General features: G+C 35.8%; 1 protein-coding gene across 2 annotated transcripts in view; it reads right to left on the bottom strand.

Annotated features, from left to right (window-relative positions):
• Window positions 1–22,160, bottom strand: part of Bmap-A (apterous A) — a 133,935-nt gene that overhangs the window by 33,059 nt on the left and 78,716 nt on the right. For both annotated transcript variants that reach the window (XM_028178283.2, XM_028178274.2), the window contains exons 3-4: window positions 21,830–22,003; window positions 21,147–21,403 (exon numbers count right to left, since the gene is read on the bottom strand). In XM_028178283.2, the coding sequence (XP_028034084.2) occupies window positions 21,147–21,403; window positions 21,830–22,003 (431 nt within the window). The remainder of the gene's footprint in view (window positions 1–21,146; window positions 21,404–21,829; window positions 22,004–22,160) is intronic.

Genomic DNA, 22,160 nt, shown 5'->3' with positions numbered 1-22,160 from the left:
ATACACAACTGCATTCGTTTTTACACCTTTCTCACAAAAATGTACCTCTGTTAAGCCCCAATAAGAAACTCCCAACCATACCATGAGCGAGGATGGAAAATGACCTCGTTGGACACGCGGAATACGGTTGCTCGCTTCTTCACTACTGTATGCGTACACTTTATCATTTTGTTTGTTGTAGCTTTCTTCTACGGTAAAAATTTTTTCATCCGAAAAAAGAATTTCCCGATATTTTTTTCCCGCATACCGCTTCAACAAAGCGCGGCATCTCTTCAATCTCAGGGCCATTAGACGAGCATTCAAACGATGTCCTGTTTTTCTTCGATATGCCCGAAGCCCTAAGTCTTCATTTAACACCCTTTTCACCGTCAAAATTTTATATTAAAATTTTTCAGTATGTTAAAAATTTGAATTGGCGCGTAACCGCAACGATGCAACGCAATAACTGCAACACGGTCTTCTTTAAGCGTCCACTCCATATTTAAAAATGAGTAAAATTCTAAAAGTATACATTTTTATTTTCATGAACAATTCGAGATTCGAATTCAATAAACTTTTTTGTGGCCAGCATTCTAAAAGAAAAGTTTTTACTGTGTGACAATACTTATGACCTGACTAGTTATAACTAGTTTGCAACTAACTAACTTATAACTATTGCGTTGCATCGTTGCGGTTACGCGCCAATTCAAATTTTTAACATACTGAAAAATTTGAATATAACCAAAAGATTCGTTTATCGTACCATCAAACGATACAATGAAGACTCTAGTGTAGACGACAGGTCAAGAAGTGGCCGCCCTCGGTCATTTAGGACTCCAGCAGTGATAAAAGCTGTGAAGGCGCGAATTCAAAGAAATCCCAAACATAAGCAGAAACTGTTGGCCCTTCAGATGGGGTTAAGCAGAACCACGGTGAAAAGGGTGTTAAATGAAGACTTAGAGCTTCGGGCATATCAAAGAAAAACAGGACATCGTTTGAATGCTCGTCTAATGGCCCTGAGACTGAAGAGATGCCGCGCTTTGTTGAAGCGGTACGCGGGAAAAAAATATCGGGAAATTCTTTTTTCGGTTGAAAAAAATTTTACCGTAGAGGAGAGCTACAACAAACAAAATGATAAGGTGTACGCACACAGTAGTAAAGAAGCGAGCAACCGTATTCCGCGTGTCCAACGAGGTCATTTTTCATCCTCGCTCATGGTATGGTTGGGAGTTTCTTATTGGGGCTTAACAGAGGTACATTTTTGTGAGAAAGGTGTAAAAACGAATGCAGTTGTGTATCAAAATACAGTCCTGACGAACCTTGTGGAACCTGTTTCTCATACCATGTTCAATAACAGGCACTGGGTATTCCAACAAGATTCGGCGCCAGCTCATAGAGCGAAGAGCACACAAGACTGGCTGGCGGCGCGTGAAATCGACTTCATCCGGCACGAAGACTGGCCCTCCTCCAGTCCAGATTTGAATCCGTTAGATTACAAGATATGGCAACACTTGGAGGAAAAGGCGTGCTCAAAGCCTCATCCCAATTTGGAGTCACTCAAGACATCCTTGATTAAGGCAGCCGCCGATATTGACATGGACCTCGTTCGTGCTGCGATAGACGACTGGCCGCGCAGATTGAAGCCTGTATTCAAAATCACGGAGGTCATTTTGAATAAACTTTAGTGTCATAACAATCTATGTTTTGTTAAGTTAATTTTGGTATATGAATGGTTACATAATGAATAAACTTGTTTCAATTATTTTACATTAAACATGTGACAGAATTTATGACCTGACTAGGTATATATAATTTATTCATTCCTCGAAATTTGTCGATAAGTCGATTTGTGTACGGGAATAATTGTACTGTCGAGATTTAGAGTCTGGTCTCGTGCTTTTAGTTAGGCTTTCACGTTTCCATAATGATCACTAGGATAAAATGGGCACTGGTAACCACATATTACCAGGAAGGTGATTTTGTGTACCTACATCACCATCAAAAGCTTCATCTTATAGAGCGAATCAGAAAACGTCATCCATATATAAACAAAAACTCACAATAATAAGATGTCTATATATATTCTTCTGTTATCTGCTCGTAGCAGTAACGAATTTATGTGTAATAAAATAAATAAAAAACATCGATTTAATATGCCATTTTCCATTTCACAGTCCAATAGAGCGTATAATTGTATATTGTTCGATATTAGCATTAATAGCTTAGTTATTCGAACGATTTTCCACAAAAATCCTGTATTTAATTTTATAATACATTTATTGCAAACATACGGTAATAGCTTTCTTATCGACTTACACGAGATTTGAATATTGTTACTTTACATGGAGCGTTTGAAAAGCGCGTTCCATGCACTAAAATCTACATATCGACGCTTGAAAGGCAAAAGTGACAAAGCGACAATAGCTGCTTTGTACATTAATGATAGGCAATAACCATATTCGATGCGCAAAAAAAAAATATTTCTAGGTCTATTAAAATCATTTCAATCCTACAGCTACTAGCTAGATTCTACTACAGCTGGATTCGTTAAAATAAATTTCGTTTTCAGGTATTTCAACTTTAAATTAGTCTACTGTAAATTTCACGTATTGTCGCTTAGTCACGTTTGCCTTTCAAGCGTCGATATACATTTATTATGTAAAAATGTAGCTCAACTCAATCATCATTTTCGTCGTCTATTCCGTTGTATTTTTTATTTTGTTTTGCTATTCAAAACATTGATTAAGTAAACATTTTAACACAAATTTTAATTAAGGAAAGAGTCCCGATAAATGAAATAAATTAAAACCCTATATAATTTATGTTAATACATTACTAAATTGTACATTCATTTTAATATTAACGTAGTAGCGTTTTATGGTAAAATTCTGTCAATTTTGTTCTATAAATAAAATTTTAATAGTACACCGCACCGTACCTGCAATATTTGTTCTCATAATTAAGTTAGATTTAGTTAGATAATTAGATAAAATATTTTGTAAGTTGATTGATTTAGCATACTGTATTCTAAAATAATTACAACTTTTCAGTGAAGAAATAGTTTTAAGAAGTTCTGTTTAAAACCAAAAGTTCTCGCTTAATTGACGCGTGGTGTAAACGCGTCTTATAAAATTTTACTCAATCTTAGAACACTTTTAAATATAAGGGCGGATATTGTATGTAGTTAATGAGGTGATGTTGGAAATAATAGCCTTTCGTTACGCCACCGTAAGGTTGATTTTTGCTGAATCTGACTGCCTCTGCGGCTGCGATTATGTGTGCTAAAAATAAAACAATCCGCTGATTATGTACAAGATTTCGCCTATATTACTATTTATCAGACGCCATTAACTCATTTATCAGTCCAAACACATTACAGTATTCTTGAAAAACTCACCAGTTATAATTAAACACGATTGTTTTTGGTGGTTAGTGACCTCGGCGACTGTACCGAGATCGGTTCGAAGCTGAGGTCAGTTTCTTTGTTAATCCTAATCGGCCCTCACGGTCCGTGTGAGCTTATTCTTATAACGTACGTGTGTCTCCGATATTCACAACATACGAGAACACAGTTTGGTTGTTGTACGTGAAACATGAATGCAATAACAATGGAAACAAATATGTGTTTGATTTCAGTTCTGCCTATCTATCTGCCAGTAGCCTTAAGGGGATATTCTGGGTTCACCCTAACTGGGAGGCGAGTTCACGGGCCTCAACCTGAGAGAACTTGCCAACACATGCTCTAGCAAGAGCAGTGCTTCGTTGAATCTACGATCAAATGGGAATCGCGACCTACTGGGAAATCCTAGCGAAAAATTCTGCCTTTCCAGATGTTTAATACCACGTCTGTCAATCATTTCATAACAGCACCGGTAGTAATTTAATTTTTTAGACTTATTTACATTTACAATCGAAATACTATCGAAAATAAGTCAGTAAAGTATAACAATAAAAAGAATAAAAGTAACACCAACATCGAAATGGAAATGAATAACAAAACACTTCGAAAATAAAGTCATATTGATACAAAAAAAAAAGTCCTTATTCTCAAAGCATTCGTGACAACGCTTATCGATTTAAAAAGAGAACGGAAAAAATGTCACCGTCCTTTTTGGTTTCGATTAAAACAAAAAATGAAAAAAAAAAAGAAGAAGAAAATAACGTAAGGAACTTTTCGAAAACCAACTACCGTCGGAGACTGAACGCAGTGCCACCCTATCGGCACGATCGTCGAACGCTACTCAAAACATCGGACAACGAAAAAAGTGGGCACATATTTTGGCGGGAAATAAATCACGCACCGTAGATGCGACCATAGGTAATTTATGGCGGTATCGCAACGAAACCGAACACTGTGTGTAAAAAAACAATGCTTTAAAACAAAAGGGAAATAGGTTGGTTCTGTTAGTTTTATTTCGGGAGTTCCTTAAGGCGATTTTAATGGTTACTTATATTGAATTGGATGCGTCAAAGAACTAAAGATACGTCTCGTAGTAATTTGTAAGCTAAAACATATTAAAGTGAATTGAAATAAAATAATAATAGAATATCTAGCTAGCATTAGCGTTTTTTTTAATTAATCTAACCACCAAATACCAAACTTAAGAACAGAAGTGATCAAAGTATCGTCTTCTCGCATTAAAACTGTATAATCTCAAAACTTACTAATTTTACAGGAGAGTGTTTTAAAGGTTTAACATGTAATATTTTTAATATAAATCTTTTTTTTTATTCAGTTACATTAACTGTCTTTTAAAGTAAGTTGAAATGATTTATTAATTTTGTTACTAGTAGTCAAAACACGGTAGATAACTACGCTCTTTTGAAAGTATTTATGAGAAAAATACTGGAAATATTTACGCATATTAAATCAATTTCGAATATTTTTTCGGAAATTGTACACTTTTAATGCGAAAAAGCGAGATGTGCGTTAGAAGTTTTAAAATACACGCATTTATTTTTGTGTTCGTACTATTTGTACACGGTACCCCGAAAGTAAAGGTGCGGGCATGGAGACCGACGCAGATGCGACGACTTCATTACGACATATAATTTACTTCGCTCCCGTTATTGAACTAGGAAGAGGTTTTTTTTTTTGTCAGTCCTTTAGTAAGTAATTTATTGTCAACGTGTTCGAATGTTTTAGGGAAACGCCGAGCTCGAACCGGTTTCGTTATAATTGTTATAAATGAGATATCAGAGGGCAGAGACGGGAGCTAACTTCGTTTTGATATTTCGTATTATCTACGGTATTAATACTTGCGGATATTTGAATTAAAAAAAAAAACTATTTGATAATAGTAAAGAAAATGTTAATATTGAAGCCTATTTACTGTATAGAAAAAGCAAGAATACATTAAACAACTGGATGAAACTAGTTGTAAATCACAATACGGATTCCAATAATTGTTAATTTCGCATGAAATTGTTGCTCTGAAACAATATTCATTTGCGGATTCCAGGAAACTGCAGCCTGGACTCGGACACAATTATATTATATTCAACTGAGTGACGTTACAAGGGCAATGAAGCAATTATTCACTGAGAAGCTTAAAGGCTCAATTCGGAGCAAGTGCCTCTATTATCTACACCTCTGGATCTAGTCGAACGAATTATTATTATTAACGAACATTTTAATTATCAACATAATTCTAAACACGTATGCTTTTTTTTTATTGCTTAGATGGGTGGACGAGCTCACAGCCCACCTGGTGTTAAGTGGTTACTGGAGCCCATAGACATCTACAACGTAAATGCGCCACCCACCTTGAGATATAAGTTCTAAGGTCTCAAGTATAGTTACAACGGCTGCCCCACCCTTCAAACCGAAACGCATTACTGCTTCACGGCAGAAAAAGGCAGGGTGGTTCATTTTTATTGTTCAGCACGATTGAGAAGAGTTTGAAAATTTTCAAAATTACTTGGGCATTATGCTAATGTGCTAAGAGGATCTTAAAATGTATTTTAAAATCTACAAAATAACATAAGATTATTTTTAAAAGCGTTCCAAAAACATCGATGTTTGATTTCAATTTGTCGATTGATTTTTTTTACGTCAAACCAGTAGTGATTATGTAAATTTTCATAATCACTACTGTAAATAATAAAATCTGGTTGAATTTTGATTAGACGACTTTTATTTTTATTCCACCGTCGTAGAAATAGTTCATGAACACGTGTTGTGTACGTATCTATTTAGATCAATCCATGCCTGTCTTAGAATTTGTACTTAGGCGTAATCTGTACGTAGTACGTAGTACAAATGCATCAGGCATCTCACCAATTAGGCCTGGCTGCCAATACTTTTTACGACCAAGACCTGGATCTTTGTTCAGTAAATGGTTATTATTTTTCAAACAGATACGGGTGTTTTCTTAAAAACCCCATATAATATCTTTAATGCCTGCATATTTAATGATACTTTCTAAATATATTTGTTTGATATATCGTCTATTTATTTAAATACATACGTTGGCATAAACGGAGAACATTTTAAATTAAAAAAATTACCATTTCATATTTGATCCTCGAAAATTAAATTATTAATTTAAAATCTTCAAATTCAATGCCAATCAAACTGGATTACTATTAATAGTAAAATTAATTTATGTAACTAGTTTATATCATATCTCAAGTTTTTAAATAGTTCACTACTTTATATTAGAAGTATAAATAAATCTTTTGTACATTTAAATTGTCAGTCATTTTCATTATGAATTAAATGATGAATAGGTACGATTTTCAAAAACTAAAGTCTTGAAAACATGTATCTATCATAAATCTAGATCTAACAAAGACGTGTACGCAATAAATACATCAAATCTAGCGACATCTGCCGGAACACGGGCTGTCATCGAAACGTCAAGCGGTCGCACGTCCCTAGCGACACTATCTCGAGCGTTCACGTACGGCGCTGACACCAGAATAACCCCGCACGATCTGATATTACCGAGTCTGGGTGCTGGGAAATTGTTTGTACTGATTCCCTAGCCGATATAAATGAAGAAATAATTTTTAAAATAAAAATTTAAAAAATAAACTCTTGTTTGTCGACCCACAAGATTAATTGAGGTTTTAGTGGCTTCAATACTAAAAATTGTAAACAAAGATTTAGCAGTCGTCTGCTGAACCTTAATGAAAAATACAAAACCTAATAAAATTCAAACGTAAAATCCCATAAAACCAATAAAGTAGCTTCAAAAAAATAACTTACGAACACAGTCAAGGACCGAGTGTGAAAACATTATAATTTATAGATAAACATTATTAGAGGAATGTTTCAAACGAACGCGTCTCTTAATCGTTCGAAACACGAAAATTCCACTGCGCCCAAAACAGAAGTACACAGAGTACCAAAGCGTTCGTACCTAAATCGTACTAATCTACGATCTAGAATTGTCCCCATAAAAATCATTACCACCTACACACGAAGCATTCCTATACACAACGTGTTCTGTTTATCCGTTTGCTCTATCGAATACGCGCATGCACGTGTGGGACGCATTTCGTTCGTTACGTAATTTTGGAACGAGCCAACACAAAATTTATAGCGAATTTTCCGGTATAACGTTAATGAGTATTGTTTTCCTTTTAAATTAACTGTCTTCATCATCATCATCATAGTCGGTTACTCTTGGCAGAGTAGTCGTGGTCATGTGTAATTGTTGTTTACTAGAGGTCCCGTAGTAGTCGAAATTCGACTATAATTAATAGGAATTGTAAGCTTATTGTAATTAATTTGTACACTATTATTATTGTATTTTATACTTCTATAATCACAAATTTCGCCAAGGCTACACTATTAAAAAAATATTTGTAAAGAAAATATTTAATCTTTTCTCGATTTGACCACAAACGTCAAGAACAAAAGTTTGACAATAAATTGTATGCATGCTTGTGTGCGTTAAATACATGGTATGTAGTGTGAGTAATGTTTTCTTTATTGATTTAATGTATCTTTTATGCATTATTTAAAAAAAATATAAGCTCTGTGCACTTCTTCTCTATATTCTCTATAAGTGTGGAAAATTTCATACTCCTCCGTCCGCGCAATTTTCGTAAAAAGGGATATAAATTTTTTGCTTCACGTATTAATATATAGATTCTTGACAGTTGTTCTCCATAATTCGCGAACTAAGGCTTAGCGCACGCACTCATCAAGTTTGATAAAGTTTTTCACTTGATCAGTCAAAATTAATTGTACTTTCCACCTTAATGTCTTTGCATTAAGTCACTACAGGAATCTATATATTAATACGTGAAGCAAAAACTTTGTATCCCTTTTTACGAAAATTGCGCGGACCTAGGAGTATGAAATTTTCCACACTTATAGAGAATATAGAGAAGAAGTGCACAATGCTAATTTTTTTTTTAAATAATGCATAAAAGATACATTAAATCAATAAAGAAAACATTACACACACTACATACCATGTATTTGACGCACACACGCATGCATACTATTTATTGTCAAACTTTTGTTCTTGACGTCTGTTGTCAAATTGAGATTAAATATTGTTAGTCTTTGTTAATATTTTTTATAGTGTAGTCTTGGCGAAATTTGTGATTATAGAAGTATAAAATACAATCACAATAGTGTACAAACTTACAATTCCAATTAATTATAGTCGAATTTCGTCTACTGCGGGACCTCTAGTATGTATTTACTATTAATCAACCTTATTCTAAACGATCGCAGCCTATCAAGAAACAAGACAAAATTCAAAACCCGTGGCAGCTACGAAGATTTCTAAATAAATATGTACATATCAAAACCGCATTCACGGACTACTTCCGGTATCACGAAACACCATTGTGGAATTTTGTTACAGATCACCGCATCTAGCGCATTTCTGCTGCAAAGCAGTCGTGCATTCCAAATTTGTGCAGTAGACTAATATATATATAATGAAATACGTCTGTTTTGTGTAGCACTTTCTCTGTATGACACTGACTAATATATTTAAATAAATAGAAACGCGACAGTGACTGTCCGTAACGCTTTACATGCAAAAAGTATTAATATGATGTAATACAAATAAATCGATATGTAAACCAATCAACAAATACAATGTTGACCAATGGCTGTTCAAATGAAAAATACTCAAATCAAACCCGCAGAATTATAATTTGCGTAATAACTGGTGGTAGGACCACTTGTGAGTCCGCGCGGGTAGGTACCACCACCCCGCCTATTTTTGCCGTGAAGCAGTAATGCGTTTCGGTTAGAAGCAGCCGTCGTAACTATAGTTGAGACGTTAGAACTTATATCTCAAGATGGGTGGCGCATTTACGTTGTAGATGTCTATGGGCTTCAGTAACCACTTAACACCAGGTGGGCTGTGAGCTCGTCCACCCATCTGAGCAATAAAAAAAAAATACTCGCCGTAACCTCAGGGGCGAAAGGAAAATACGCGGACGTATCCGGATAAGAGCCGCTCTTTATCCCAGAGGCGGGCGTGTTGTTACAACTAGTATAATTTATTGCACGCTCGCCTAGGTAATCGCTTAATCTTGGAAGACAGGCGTCGGGCGCTAGGCTGTTTGTATACGGAGAGAGTTTCTATCGCGGGCCGCAAGTTACCGCGACCTCCACAGGTTATGGATTGTCGTTTTATTAAAACGTGTATACGCACGATCGTGTCGCTAATACTATAATGGACTAGACAGAGACGTTGTACTTAACTCAACAGTATTGTTAATGGCGATGCGTGTAGGTATTTATTTCTTTTAATATTTAATCTGACCGGACAGAAAAACAATTTTATTTTGATTTGATGTTAACAATCATCACAGTACACTAAGATAATGAGGAAAAAGGTTGTATTTTGCATTACCTAGACCAGCATAATGAAATAACGTAGCTAACTGCAAGTAACTCTGTATTTCAATAAATAATAAAAAACTAACAAAATACGGTTTTATAGAAAATCAAACAAAAAAAATAGAAAATAAATTTTAATTAATTTGAATTAAAAATAGTGTAAGAAAAAATGATTTTATTGTAAAAAAAAGCGTGGGATACTTTTCAGGATATTATCAAAATAAGCCTTCTACTCATATCTGTTCATAAAATATTTATATATACCATGTAGCCCACGCTTTTTTTTTTTAAATCAATATGGAATGAAAACGTTCGCCTACATTTTTAATATAATACATTCAAATCTAATCTAAATATATAATCTAATACTATATAATCTAAAATAATACTACTTTAAGTTATAATTAAAATTTACAGTTGTATTCAATTCGAAAAACTGTAATCGTACGATACATAGACCTGACATCTTGAGGTAGGTCTCGAAATTTACATTGTAATGTCTAACATTTCTAACTATCACCCGGGGACCGCTAACTGCCCTACCCGCCTACACAATAAAGTATTTTATTAAAAATGATATTTGAGAATCGCCCACCGAGGGTATTTGCCTTTAACACAGAAGAAAATAATATTAAGGGGGCGTTGAACGTGGAATGTTGAAAAACATACAGTGCTCTCTTTCTATAGCTAAGTCCTACATGCTTATTTTTAGTGTCGCTTTTTCGTTTCATCAAGCTTCCAATCATAAATAATAATAACTGAGGGAAAATCACCTCAAAATAGGATTCCCTGTACTATGGAAACCAGAGACTGATATACTTTTTTTTTTGCTTAGCCATCTAAGCAAAAAAAAAAGTATATCAGTCTCCACCCATGTGGACGAGCTCACATCTCACCTGGTTTTAAGAGGTTACTGGAGCCCATAGACTTCTACAACGTAAATGCGCCACCCATCTTGAGATATAAGTTCTAAGGTCTCAACTATAATTACAACGGCTGCCCCACCCTTCAAACCGAAACGCATTACTGCTTCAGGGCAGAAATAGGCAGGGTGGTGGTACCTACCCGTGCGGACTCACAAGAGGTCCTACCTCCAGTAGGTATATCTTTATATAAATTAGTATGTAAATAAACCTAGGCATCAAACAGACAAAGAGCAAATAGACATGTCGATAGGGGCGCTATAGCTATTAGACCACTAACTCAGTCAGAGAGGCTAAGCAAGTTTTCACTTGAAGAGTTTTGTATAAAAGAACACCAACCGAGCTTCGCCGGTTTAATCCACAGACACAGCCCACTGAGTTTCTCGTCGGATCTTCTCAGTGGGTCGCGTTTCCGATCCGGTGGTAGATTCGAAGCACTGCTCTTGCTCGGGCCAGTGTTAGCACCACTTCGGATTGAGTCCCGTGAGCTCACCTACACGTTCGAGCGAAGTTGATATAGCTTTTCAAGGCTATCAGCATAGGTAGGAAAAATAAATAAATTCACCGGTTAGTTGTCATACGAAGAATAGTGGGCCGCACATCCGGCGGCTTGTACATTATATGTCTAAACAGTGTCCCTAATAATATACACCCCTCTTGCACAGATCATCCACTTTTTTTTTAAAAAACAACTTATATCATAATTTATGGTTGTAAGTGACAAATTAAGGAGAAACGCACCAGCCCCTATCCCGTGTTAGATTTATGACGCGTACATGAACCGGGAATCGAACCTCATATTTCGGTTTCTAGTTACGGAGGGTGAACTAGCCCTCCGTGTGACAAAAAACAATTTTATTGTCATTTGAAGTGAAGAATAGTTAGGTAACTTAGTTTTATTTTTGACATTGTAATGTCGACGTTCATCCGTAACGAGAACTACTTATTATCAAGCGAGCCTTCAACTAGCCTAGAAGATAGACTCATTCTAATATTTCAATGTTTTCTGATTTTTTTCACTTAACGCGTAAAAAATTCGCATTTAAAAACTTGACTAGCCGTACTGTGTTAATATGATAAGTGAATATGCCAATCATAATAACGTTCACCTTTTATAATTAAATTAACATAAAATCATATTCATAGAGGTTGCATTCGTAATAACGCATCAACACGTTTACATGGAAAATAACATAATAATGCTTCCTGTTATCCTCTCAGCTACTGGTCTCGGTTTTTCTTAAAGAAATACCATACGATTTTAAGGATATATATATGCAAATCGATTGGCTTTAGCAACACTGTCAATGACAAGGGTTGAAGCTGAATTTTAAATCGTTGCCAATCTATCAATGCTAGATCTAAATCAAAACATGTTTCTAATAAGTATTGAATATTTCTACGCCTTATGTATTTTATTTTTAGTCAACGACTATTTCTTTAGTTGTATAGACGAGCTCATGGAGATATCAGATTAGAGATGAAGTAAACATTTCAGAACTAGACTGCTTCGTGCCAGAAATTGGCAATGAATATTGTCCATCGCTCTCTTATAGCACTGCCAGTGACGTATGAGTTAAGATAGCCTTTCCGTATACTGAATATCTCCAGCATGGATAACGTAGACCCGTGCTTAACAGTGGTATGAAAGATAATCTTAAGTCCTTTCCAAGTCTGAAACTGAATCTTTCTATTTCCTTGCCGAATATACTAGAAATCAATTCCGTGGCTTGGGCGTTAAAACACAATAGACAGGCAAAGCTACTTTCGTGAAGTTTCGTGTTAATAGTACATAATAATATATTATTATTTGAAAAAATCTTCTAATAGTTTATTTATATTTTATTACATTCTTAACGGTTAAATTCCAGAAATCTTTAATAGACAACAATAGACTTTAATAGAAAAAAAAGTTTTCAAATTTGCCGATATTAATGAAACATTCTAGTCGAATTTTATAGAGTCTACCTGTGAAAACTAGATGGAAATACGTTCCATAGTCCCGTATATGCGCGCTAACAAACAGACAGTATTTTATTACTTTTCCTTAATACACAACATACATTCACCGGATTTTACCATTTTAATCTAATTTTTTATTTTAGTTGTTTTGGTGTACCAAAAATAACAAAATCAACCCTAAAAGAACCACGCGATTATTTCAAAAACGAAACCCACAATTTTAAATTGGTTAACGTAAATTAATTTATTCGTAAATAAATTATTGAATGCTAACAGGTTAATTTCTAAATTATACCTTATTTTAGTGTATCGATAATTTTACATTAACATTCACTAAATTGAATGTTTTGTTCAAAGGTGTATCGTCCGATCGACGGCCCGTTGTTGGTTTAATATCGAACCATGTCATTAAACTAATTACATTTTATAAGTCCACCTGCAATCTCGTCACGGGGAGATTATAAAGTGACACAACTTCGACTTAAACTTAAGTTGAGTTATTATGTAATTTTGCCATTAGCGATGCAAATTATTTTTTACCGCCGCAGATTCTGGTGGGAATGAAAATGTTCGTTTTAAAATTATTATTTATTTTGACTTTTTAATCTATATAGAATTTTAAAGTTTTTTTTATTTTTAATTAAATGCTTAAAGGTCCCGCTGAGTTTGTTTCACCGGTTCGTTACGCACATCACACACGTCACGTGGTAGAGGCATGTTTTGAAATTCAACAAGCATCTTTTCACAGATATTTAATGAAATAAATGAATTTAGTGGACCAATAAGTGCATGGCCACTTAGCTTAAAGCAAATAACGAAGTCCACTGAGATCACAACATCTATTCAGGCATTAACCTTGAGAAATAGGAGCCGATATTCCATGTATACTATTTACCTGTCACACCCTTCAAACGAAAACGCGTGGCTAATTCACAAGGGAAACAAAACAAAATATACTAGCTACGTAACTATGCGGGTTCACACAACACTATATCACCAATAATTACGCAAACTTATTGAAACGGGCCTATACAAAGACGTCATCTATCTTGAGTTATATTGCAATGCAAATTCATTCTACAAAGACAAGCCCTAAGTCAGAATTTAGTGTCGAAACGTTTTCTGAAGTTGCGTAAAACCTTTTCAACGTTTTGCATCAACCGCCACAAGAATATTCGTTCCAGTATTTCGTAGTGATATGAAGATAACGAGGCTATTACCGAGAGTGCAGTAATACCGTTCCAAAAGAAAGTATTTTATGAATTTTTATTAAAATACCACCTTTTGCCCGCGACTTCCTACGCGTGAAATAGCTACTTTGGCATAACGCAAAATTTTACCCGCCTCTTCATTTACGTAGAAAGTAAAAATATTTTTGAATTATAGAATGTTAAGGAGCTATTTATTTAAACCCCTATATTGAAACATTCTTTATTCATGCTCCACTTGCATTGTGCCCTACCGGGATGTTATAATATAGCCCATAGCCTTCCTCCATAAATGGGTTATCTAACACTGAAATAATTTTTCAAATCAGACCAGTAGCTGCTGAGATTAGCGCGTTCAAACAAACAAACTCTTCAGCTTTATAATATTAGTATAAGTAAAAGATTAGTCCAATAATGACGAGCGACACTATACTCCGGTACGATAACAATTCATTTGATTTAATTTTTCATTAGTCGTGATAAACAAATGTATAAAGTGAAAATCTACATATTTTTATTGTGAATAACGAGAGAAGACTGAACTATTTATACATATATAGACTTCAAATGCAGATTTTACTGGTGGTAGGACCTGTTGTGAGTCCGCGCGGGTAGGTACCACCGCCCTGCCTATTTCTGCCATGAAGCAGTATCGCGTTTCGGTCTGAACAGTAGGGCAGCCGTTGTAACTATACGTGAGACCTTAGAACTTATATCTTAAGGTGGGTGGCGCATTTACGCTGTGGATGTCTATGGGCTCCAGTAACCACTTAACATCAGGTGGGCTGTGAGCTCGTCCATCCATCTAAGCAATAAAAAAAAACATTATTCCAAAAAAAAGCACGTCTTAAGACTTTTTTAAGTATATCATAAGTTCAGCGAGCCCTGTCCTAGACCGCGGTCACTAAATGTCGGAAATGATGACTACAACCCACGTTGTTATATTAACGCCAGCTGCTGTTCACCTTGGAACATAAAGACGAAGGCTTCGATTACTTTATGAAACATTACCTACCAATTTAACATTCAATAAAAACTTTAGCCTCAGCTAAGTACGTAAGCGAAGACTCCCTTCTGGAAACAATGTAAACTCGACTATTGTAAAACCATTGATATTAATCAGAACAATATAATCATTACTAAGTATAAAAATAAAAAAGGCAATGATTAGGTACTTTGGAAACAATATATATAATTTTATGTTGCAGACGTAACAAATACATTATGTATGTAATTATAGTAACAATTTTTTATCTAGAGCCTGTTTTGTTGTAAACATCAACTTTGTGACCTGGAAGATAATTTATTGCGAATTAAGACGGCCTTTGTACATGTTATTTTTAAATGTAGCATTTGTAATTTAAATATGTTAAAAATGTGTACTAAAAGAATGCAGAGTAAATGTAAGCAGTGTATACGAACCCAAAAACAAAGTCAGGTAGTGGTGGAAGCAGTGTTTTCCGAAGAAAACATTGCAGACTAATATCATTTATAATGGCACGCAATTTAATACAATTTCAAATTAGTTGACGCCCGAAAATAATGCAGCGCATTAAGCTTTTTTTTATTGCTTAGACGGGTGGACGAGCTCACAGCCCACCTGGTGTTAAGTGGTTACTGGAGCCCATAGACATCTACAATGTAAATGCGCCATCCACCTTGAAATATAAGTTCTAAGGTCTCAGTATAGTTACAACGGCTACCCCACCCTTCAAGCGAAACGCATTACTGCTTCACGGCAGGGTGGTGGTCCCTACCTGTGCGGACTCACATGAGGTCCTACAACCAGTAAGAATTTGCCACAATCTAGGCGTTCCATTGAGAGTTCTCAAAATATAAACATCCTAAAACGACCGGAATTAATTCTTCAATGAATACAATTTTCGATAAATTAATATTTTTATTAACAGCATTTCCAGCCTCAGTCTCTTTATAGACTATAAAGCCTAAGCCTAAACAGACCAAAACTTTTTTTTATTTTACCTAAGCTGATGGCCTAGAGAGACCATATCAGCGTAACCTTAACTAGTAGATGAGCTTACGGGGCTCAAACCTGACGATGTTGCTAACACGAACCCTAGCAAGAGCCGTGCTTCGCAGAATCTACCACCGGATCGGAAACGCGACCCACTGAGAAGATCCAGCGAGAAACTCAATGGGCTGTGTCTATGGGTTAATTAACCGAACGATGACCGAGACCAAGACACAGCTAATTAATAAAGATGGTAAATAGGCAACGTAGACACTCGCGACAGCGCTATAAGCTAATTACAGTATTATAATCAAAAATTAATAAATCAAACACGCGAACATTACATAATTTTTTTTTATTGCCCTTGTAGGCATACGAGCATACGGCCTACCTGATGGTGAGTGGTTACCGTCGCCCATGGACTTCAGCAATGCCAGGGGCAGAGCCAAGCCGCTGCCTACCGCTTAATACTCTCCACAAGCCTCGTTTGAAGAAAGACATGTCATAGCGCTCGGGAAACACCGTGGAGGGGAGCTCATTCCATAGCCGGATGGTACGTGCCAAAAAAGACCTCTGGAAACGCACTGTGGATGACCGCAGTGGCTCCAGGTAGTATGGATGAACTCTACTCCGGTGGCGGGCGGTGCGATGGTAAAAACGAGATGCCGGTATCATCTCGAACAATTCCTCAGAGCATACATTACATTCATATTCTGGTTCTTCAATCGTACACCAGAAAACGAGTATGTTATTAATGAATTGAATTTTATACGAACCTAAAATTTCTTAATTACGTCTTCAAAATTCGGATATACGTTTCCCGGTTTATAAATAAGTGTATAATAATTTCCCACAGAATTCATAATTCAATAACATTGTGATCTTATTTTTCGTTTTGGGTACACCTTTCGTCTATGAATAAATCTAAACACAGGGTCGAATTCAGATTTTTTTTTATTGCTAAGATGGGTGGACGAGCTCACGGCCCACCTGGTGTTAAGTGGTTACCGGGGCCCGTAGACATCTACAACCTTGAGATATGAGTTCTAAGATCTCAGTATAGTTACAGCGGCTGTACCACCCTTCAAACCGAAACGCATTACTGCTTCACGGCAGAAATAGGCAGGGTGGTGGTACCCACCCGCGCGGACTCACAAGAGGTCCACCTATCACCACCACCAGCATTTCCTTAGTTAAAACAATAACAGCCGACGGAATTTCAACAACGATAATAATTTTGTGAACCTCTTTTCGCTATTAATAAAGTATGCGTACAAACGTATCGTCAAAAGTCACAAATTTCAACCAAACCCACTTTTATAACCAACCTCTGAAGGACGTCCTCACTAAAAATCGGGTTGCCTGAATACGTTCAAAACTATTATTCGAGGTTAAATACTGTACAATCACGCAACTTAATGAACAATGAACGACTGAGAAAAAAAAACACATTATAACTTCACTTGACGCCAACTTACACGTAAAATTTTATAACACACGGGGTGAGGCGAAATCCGAACAGATATTTTCTTCGCTGGATTAATGTGGAAGATAAATTTTCCGAATGCCGATTATCTGGCATTGTAGATATTTGAAAGGATAATTAATACTATATCACTACATAATATGTAGTATAAAACAAAGTCGCTTTCTCTGTCCCTATATCCCTATGTATGCTTAAATCTTTAAAACTACGCAACGGATTTTTATGCGGTTTTTTTCAATAGATAGAGTGATTAAAGAGGAAGGTTTATATGTATAATAACATCCATTAAATAGTAGAAAAATCAATAATAAATTACAGTTTCCGAAGCGAAGCGAGGGCGGGTCGCTAGTCAGCTAATAAATTAGCTAACGCTCGCCAGATATTTTTATTATGAATTTGATGTAATAGGTAAACAATATGCCAACAAACTTTAATGTCAGCAGCCGTCAAGTCACGAATGAGGCCGGAATATTTTTGTCTTAAGCCTAGAGCATCTTCATCTTCTAGAGACGAAATCTTAGTAGTAATGATTAGATCATTATTCAAATACAATAGTTACGGAATGATTTATTGTTTAATATATATTTTTTTATTACGGAAATCGTTATCTATCTCCGAATTGAACCGGTTTTAGAAGTTACGATAAGTAGCGTCGGTCATTCTCTACATCGATTAAATAAAATCAAAGAAAGCGACAATTAAATCGAGCTCTACAAATCATAAGAACAATGCTAGCGCGATGAGATTCCTCTTTATAACCACAGAAGCTAACGATAATTAGATTATACACAGACTTCACTAGATCTCCCAACCCGGATACAATCAGATTATCACTGTTTTAATTCTATTTAAATATTATGGAAACCAAAAATTTGCTTAGAAGAAATTGAGAGATTTCGATTTAAAATTATCACATTAAATTAACAATAAAATTGGTGAATTAGTTTTTCATCGTTTACTTAAAAATGAGCCAACATCGAACAAGTGTTTCATTCAAATCGGCCGTGTGTAGTAGTGAGGCGCCGGAGCAAAACGTCGGTTCATTGAAATGTAGCGAGTATGATGAACCTTGATTACGGACACGCGATCAGCCCCGGGGCCACCACGTGATGAACTGGTCCCCGGTATCAGACAACATGACCTTCATTTCGTTTTTAATGTACATTCTTTATGAACGTTCTATATAAAGATAACTAGTTGAAACCCGAATTAAAGAAAATCTTTGATGAACTCTTTTCACTGCTCTCCCTAATATGGTTATTGCAAAATTTCAGTAAAAATATGTAACATTCGATGTAGAACTACACGAATATGGCGATTTTACTAGTGTCAAATTATTAAATAGCTTCAAAGTGCTTTATATTAAACCTCGCTTGCCTGTACATTATTTGAAATTGATCATGATAATGTACTTTTAATTGTGACGTCACCGATGACGTCATCAAGCTAAATACTAGTTTAAGTCTCGAAATACTCGAATTCTCTTTCACGGTTTTACAATAAGAAATAGTTAAATTAGATATGCGTTTTAATTTCGTCCTATTAGACTTCGTATAAACGAAATGTAACATGCATGTACATAATCACTACATAGTATAAAACAAAGTCGCTTTCTCTGTCCCTATATCCCTATGTATGCTTAAATCTTTAATACTACGCAACGGATTTTGATGCGTTTTTTTTTAATAGATAGAGTGATTAAAGAGGAAGGTTTATATGTATAATAACATCCATTAAATAGTGGAGAAATCAATAATAAATTACAGTTTCCGAAGCGAATCGAGGGCGGGTCGCTAGTTATCTATATAAAGAATTTTAAAATACGATCAAATAGAAAAGCGATCTGAGATACGTTTCGCCTTGATCTTCATTAACTAAATAGAAAAAAAAAACAAGTACAGATCGGACCGAAGTGAAACGAATATAGAGTTCCAAATAAAGCCTCTGGTAATGACTTAGGTATGTATGAACGTGTTCACGAAACAAAAGAGCTCCCGAAATGGATAATAATATCCTTGTTTAGTTACATTTTAATAAACGAAATGAAAATAATGTTTTCCTCGTGTTATTCAAGAGGAAAAATCCGAATATAAACTTCATTGAGTAACAGTTGTTTTCCTTTAATGAATAATAAACAAAAAAAAAGTAACGTAACGCTTTTGGTTTCTCTTGCGTCGATCTAAAATAAAAATTCAAGACTGTATTATGTTCAAGGAACGAAATTATAATGGTTAAGTTAAGGTTAAGTTGGAATATATCTGAGTAAATCTCAATTACTACCCGAATTTGTAACATCTATTCGACGTAGTCCTTAATCTTTTATCTTTTTTTTTATTTATTACTTAGATGGGTGGACGAGCTCACAGCCCACCTGGTGTTAAGTGGTTACTGGAGCCCATAGACATCTACAACGTGACTAGTCTAGACCTCCACGCCGTCGAACCAAACAAGAAATAACAAATAAATCCTATCGAAAAAACTCGCTTCGCCAAGCCCTTCTACATTGTAATCGATCAAAATATATTCTTGCTTCGTTGACTACATTTAAAACAATTTACCGAACGGGTTTCATTATCTCGTGAATGTTAAGAAAAAATAAGAAAAAAAAAACGAATAAAACAAGTCGACGGGAAATCGTCCCCGATAATCTTCAAAACAAATGCACTTTAGACTTTAATGTGTTAATAAAAGTGTAAACGTTTTGTCGCGACGAACCTGTTTAGATGTATGATGCGAATGTTAGGTTGATCTTTTAAGGTTTAAATAAATAAAATATTATATATATACGTAAATATATAATAGATAATACTTTTAATCAGTAGATTTGTGTAACCGTGAAACCTAGTTTTTTTTTATTTTATTGCTTAGATGGGTGGACGAGCTCACAGCCCACCTGGTGTTAAGTGGTTACTAGAGCCCATAGACATTTACAACGTAAATGCGCCACCCACCTTGAGATATAAGTTCTAAGGTCTCAGTTTAGTTACAACGGCTACCCCACCCTTCAAACCGAAACGCATTACTGCTTCACGGCAGAAATAGGCGTGGTACCTACCCGTGCGGACTCACAAGAGGTCCTACCACCAGTGATTGACGCGCCAGATTAATTTCAAATTTATCCGAGCTATGTTTTTACGAATACGTTTCAGACTAAAACGATTTTTTATTCACAGATGTGTAATAAGTTTTTTATCTCGTTTTCTTTACTATAATCTAAAAGTTTAACATTAATAGTCACCAAGTCTAATATAATTCAAATCAAGTTTATATTACAAAAAATTGTGCATCTAATATTTCATGACATCATCGACAACCACCATGCAGATGTGCGAGGGAGACAACAAGAAGGTCCCACAACCATTCACGCCTTAAATATTGTGCCTTTGTCATTTCACAACTTAAAACAAATCCGCGGCAAATAAATAAACCTAGAATCAGAAACAGCCTTGCTAATGCTGAAAGACTTAAAACAGGCACGCTCCTAAGTGGATTAGTTTTCGTTACTGCGAATTAAATGCAATTAAGTCATTCTCGATAACGTAAGTAATTTAAACGCAACTAAGTAACAACTGTGTACCGACAGCGAAGTACTAAGTAATCACTTAATACTCGGATAGTTCTATAGGACCGGTTGCGTGAGCTGAGCTTAATTACTTTAATTTGCCACATGGTCATGACAGACGCCACTTAAGCCACCCCAAGTGTGGGCTCCAATAATATGTATACGACAATGTTGATGTCGTAAAAACGAAACTGCTTATTCGCTCAGGCGTTTCCTGTGACCAACACTCACCCAGGTTTGCGGTCATGATGTCTTGATCCTTTGGCTTTTTTTTTCGTGGGCGTCCTTTTTGTCGCGGAGGGGGCGCTGCGGCGCCGTTAAAATACGGGCCTTTCTGCACATCCGGGTCGACTCGGGTGAAGTCCGGCGACGGGTACGGGGGATAGTGGGCCCCCGGAGGCGGTCCCGCGTACGTACCAGGACACATTTGCGGGGGACCCGGCACGGCCATATGTGGTCCGTATTCTGGCATAGTCTCGTAATGAAGCCTACAATTGTAACACTAGTTTTAACATAAATTATTTTAAATTGAATATTGTAACTTTAAAACTCTTTTAATGTTTTGATATACAGGGTGTTCTAGAAAGAATGGATAATCTTGAAACACCTCATAGAGCTATTGGGGATGTCATATAAAAGATAAAAATAAAAAAAATTCTTAGGTAGTACCCAAATTACGTATTCAAGAAAAAACATGCACTAAACCTTATTTAGTTGCTGTTCAAATTTTTTGTAAAAATTAATTCGAACTTAAGTTTTAATCATGAAATGTAGTATTTTAATCTGGGTAATTAATTTGGGTACTACCTGAGAGTATTTTTATTTTTATTTTGTGTCCCCAGTAGCTCTAACATGAGGTGTTTCAGGATTATCCATTATTTCTAGGACACCCTGTATACTAAAATGTGTTTTACCTGCAATAGACGGCAGCGTCTCTGATGCCGTACGTGTCGCCTTTATTTAGGGGCGTATTGCATAACGCGCAGGAGAAACAATGCACGTGGAAAACGAGGTCCCGTGCTCTCATAACTAGTTCTGACGCTGAGATCACCGTGTTGCAGCGAGCACAGCGCTTGGGTCCGTACAACCTGATGACAATAAATTAATTTTGATAAAAATATTCAAATGTAATTTTTTTTATTGCTAAGATGGGTGGATGAGCTCACAGCCCACCTGGTATTAAGTGATTAAGTGGTTACTGGAACCCATCGACATCTACAACGTAAATGCGCCACCCACCTTAAG

The sequence above is a fragment of the Bombyx mandarina genome, chromosome 01 (assembly GCF_030267445.1).
Source record: "Bombyx mandarina strain Sakado chromosome 01, ASM3026744v2".
Taxonomy (NCBI): domain Eukaryota; kingdom Metazoa; phylum Arthropoda; class Insecta; order Lepidoptera; family Bombycidae; genus Bombyx; species Bombyx mandarina.
Note: the sequence above shows the minus strand (reverse complement) of the source record. Positions and strands in the feature narration are given on the sequence as shown.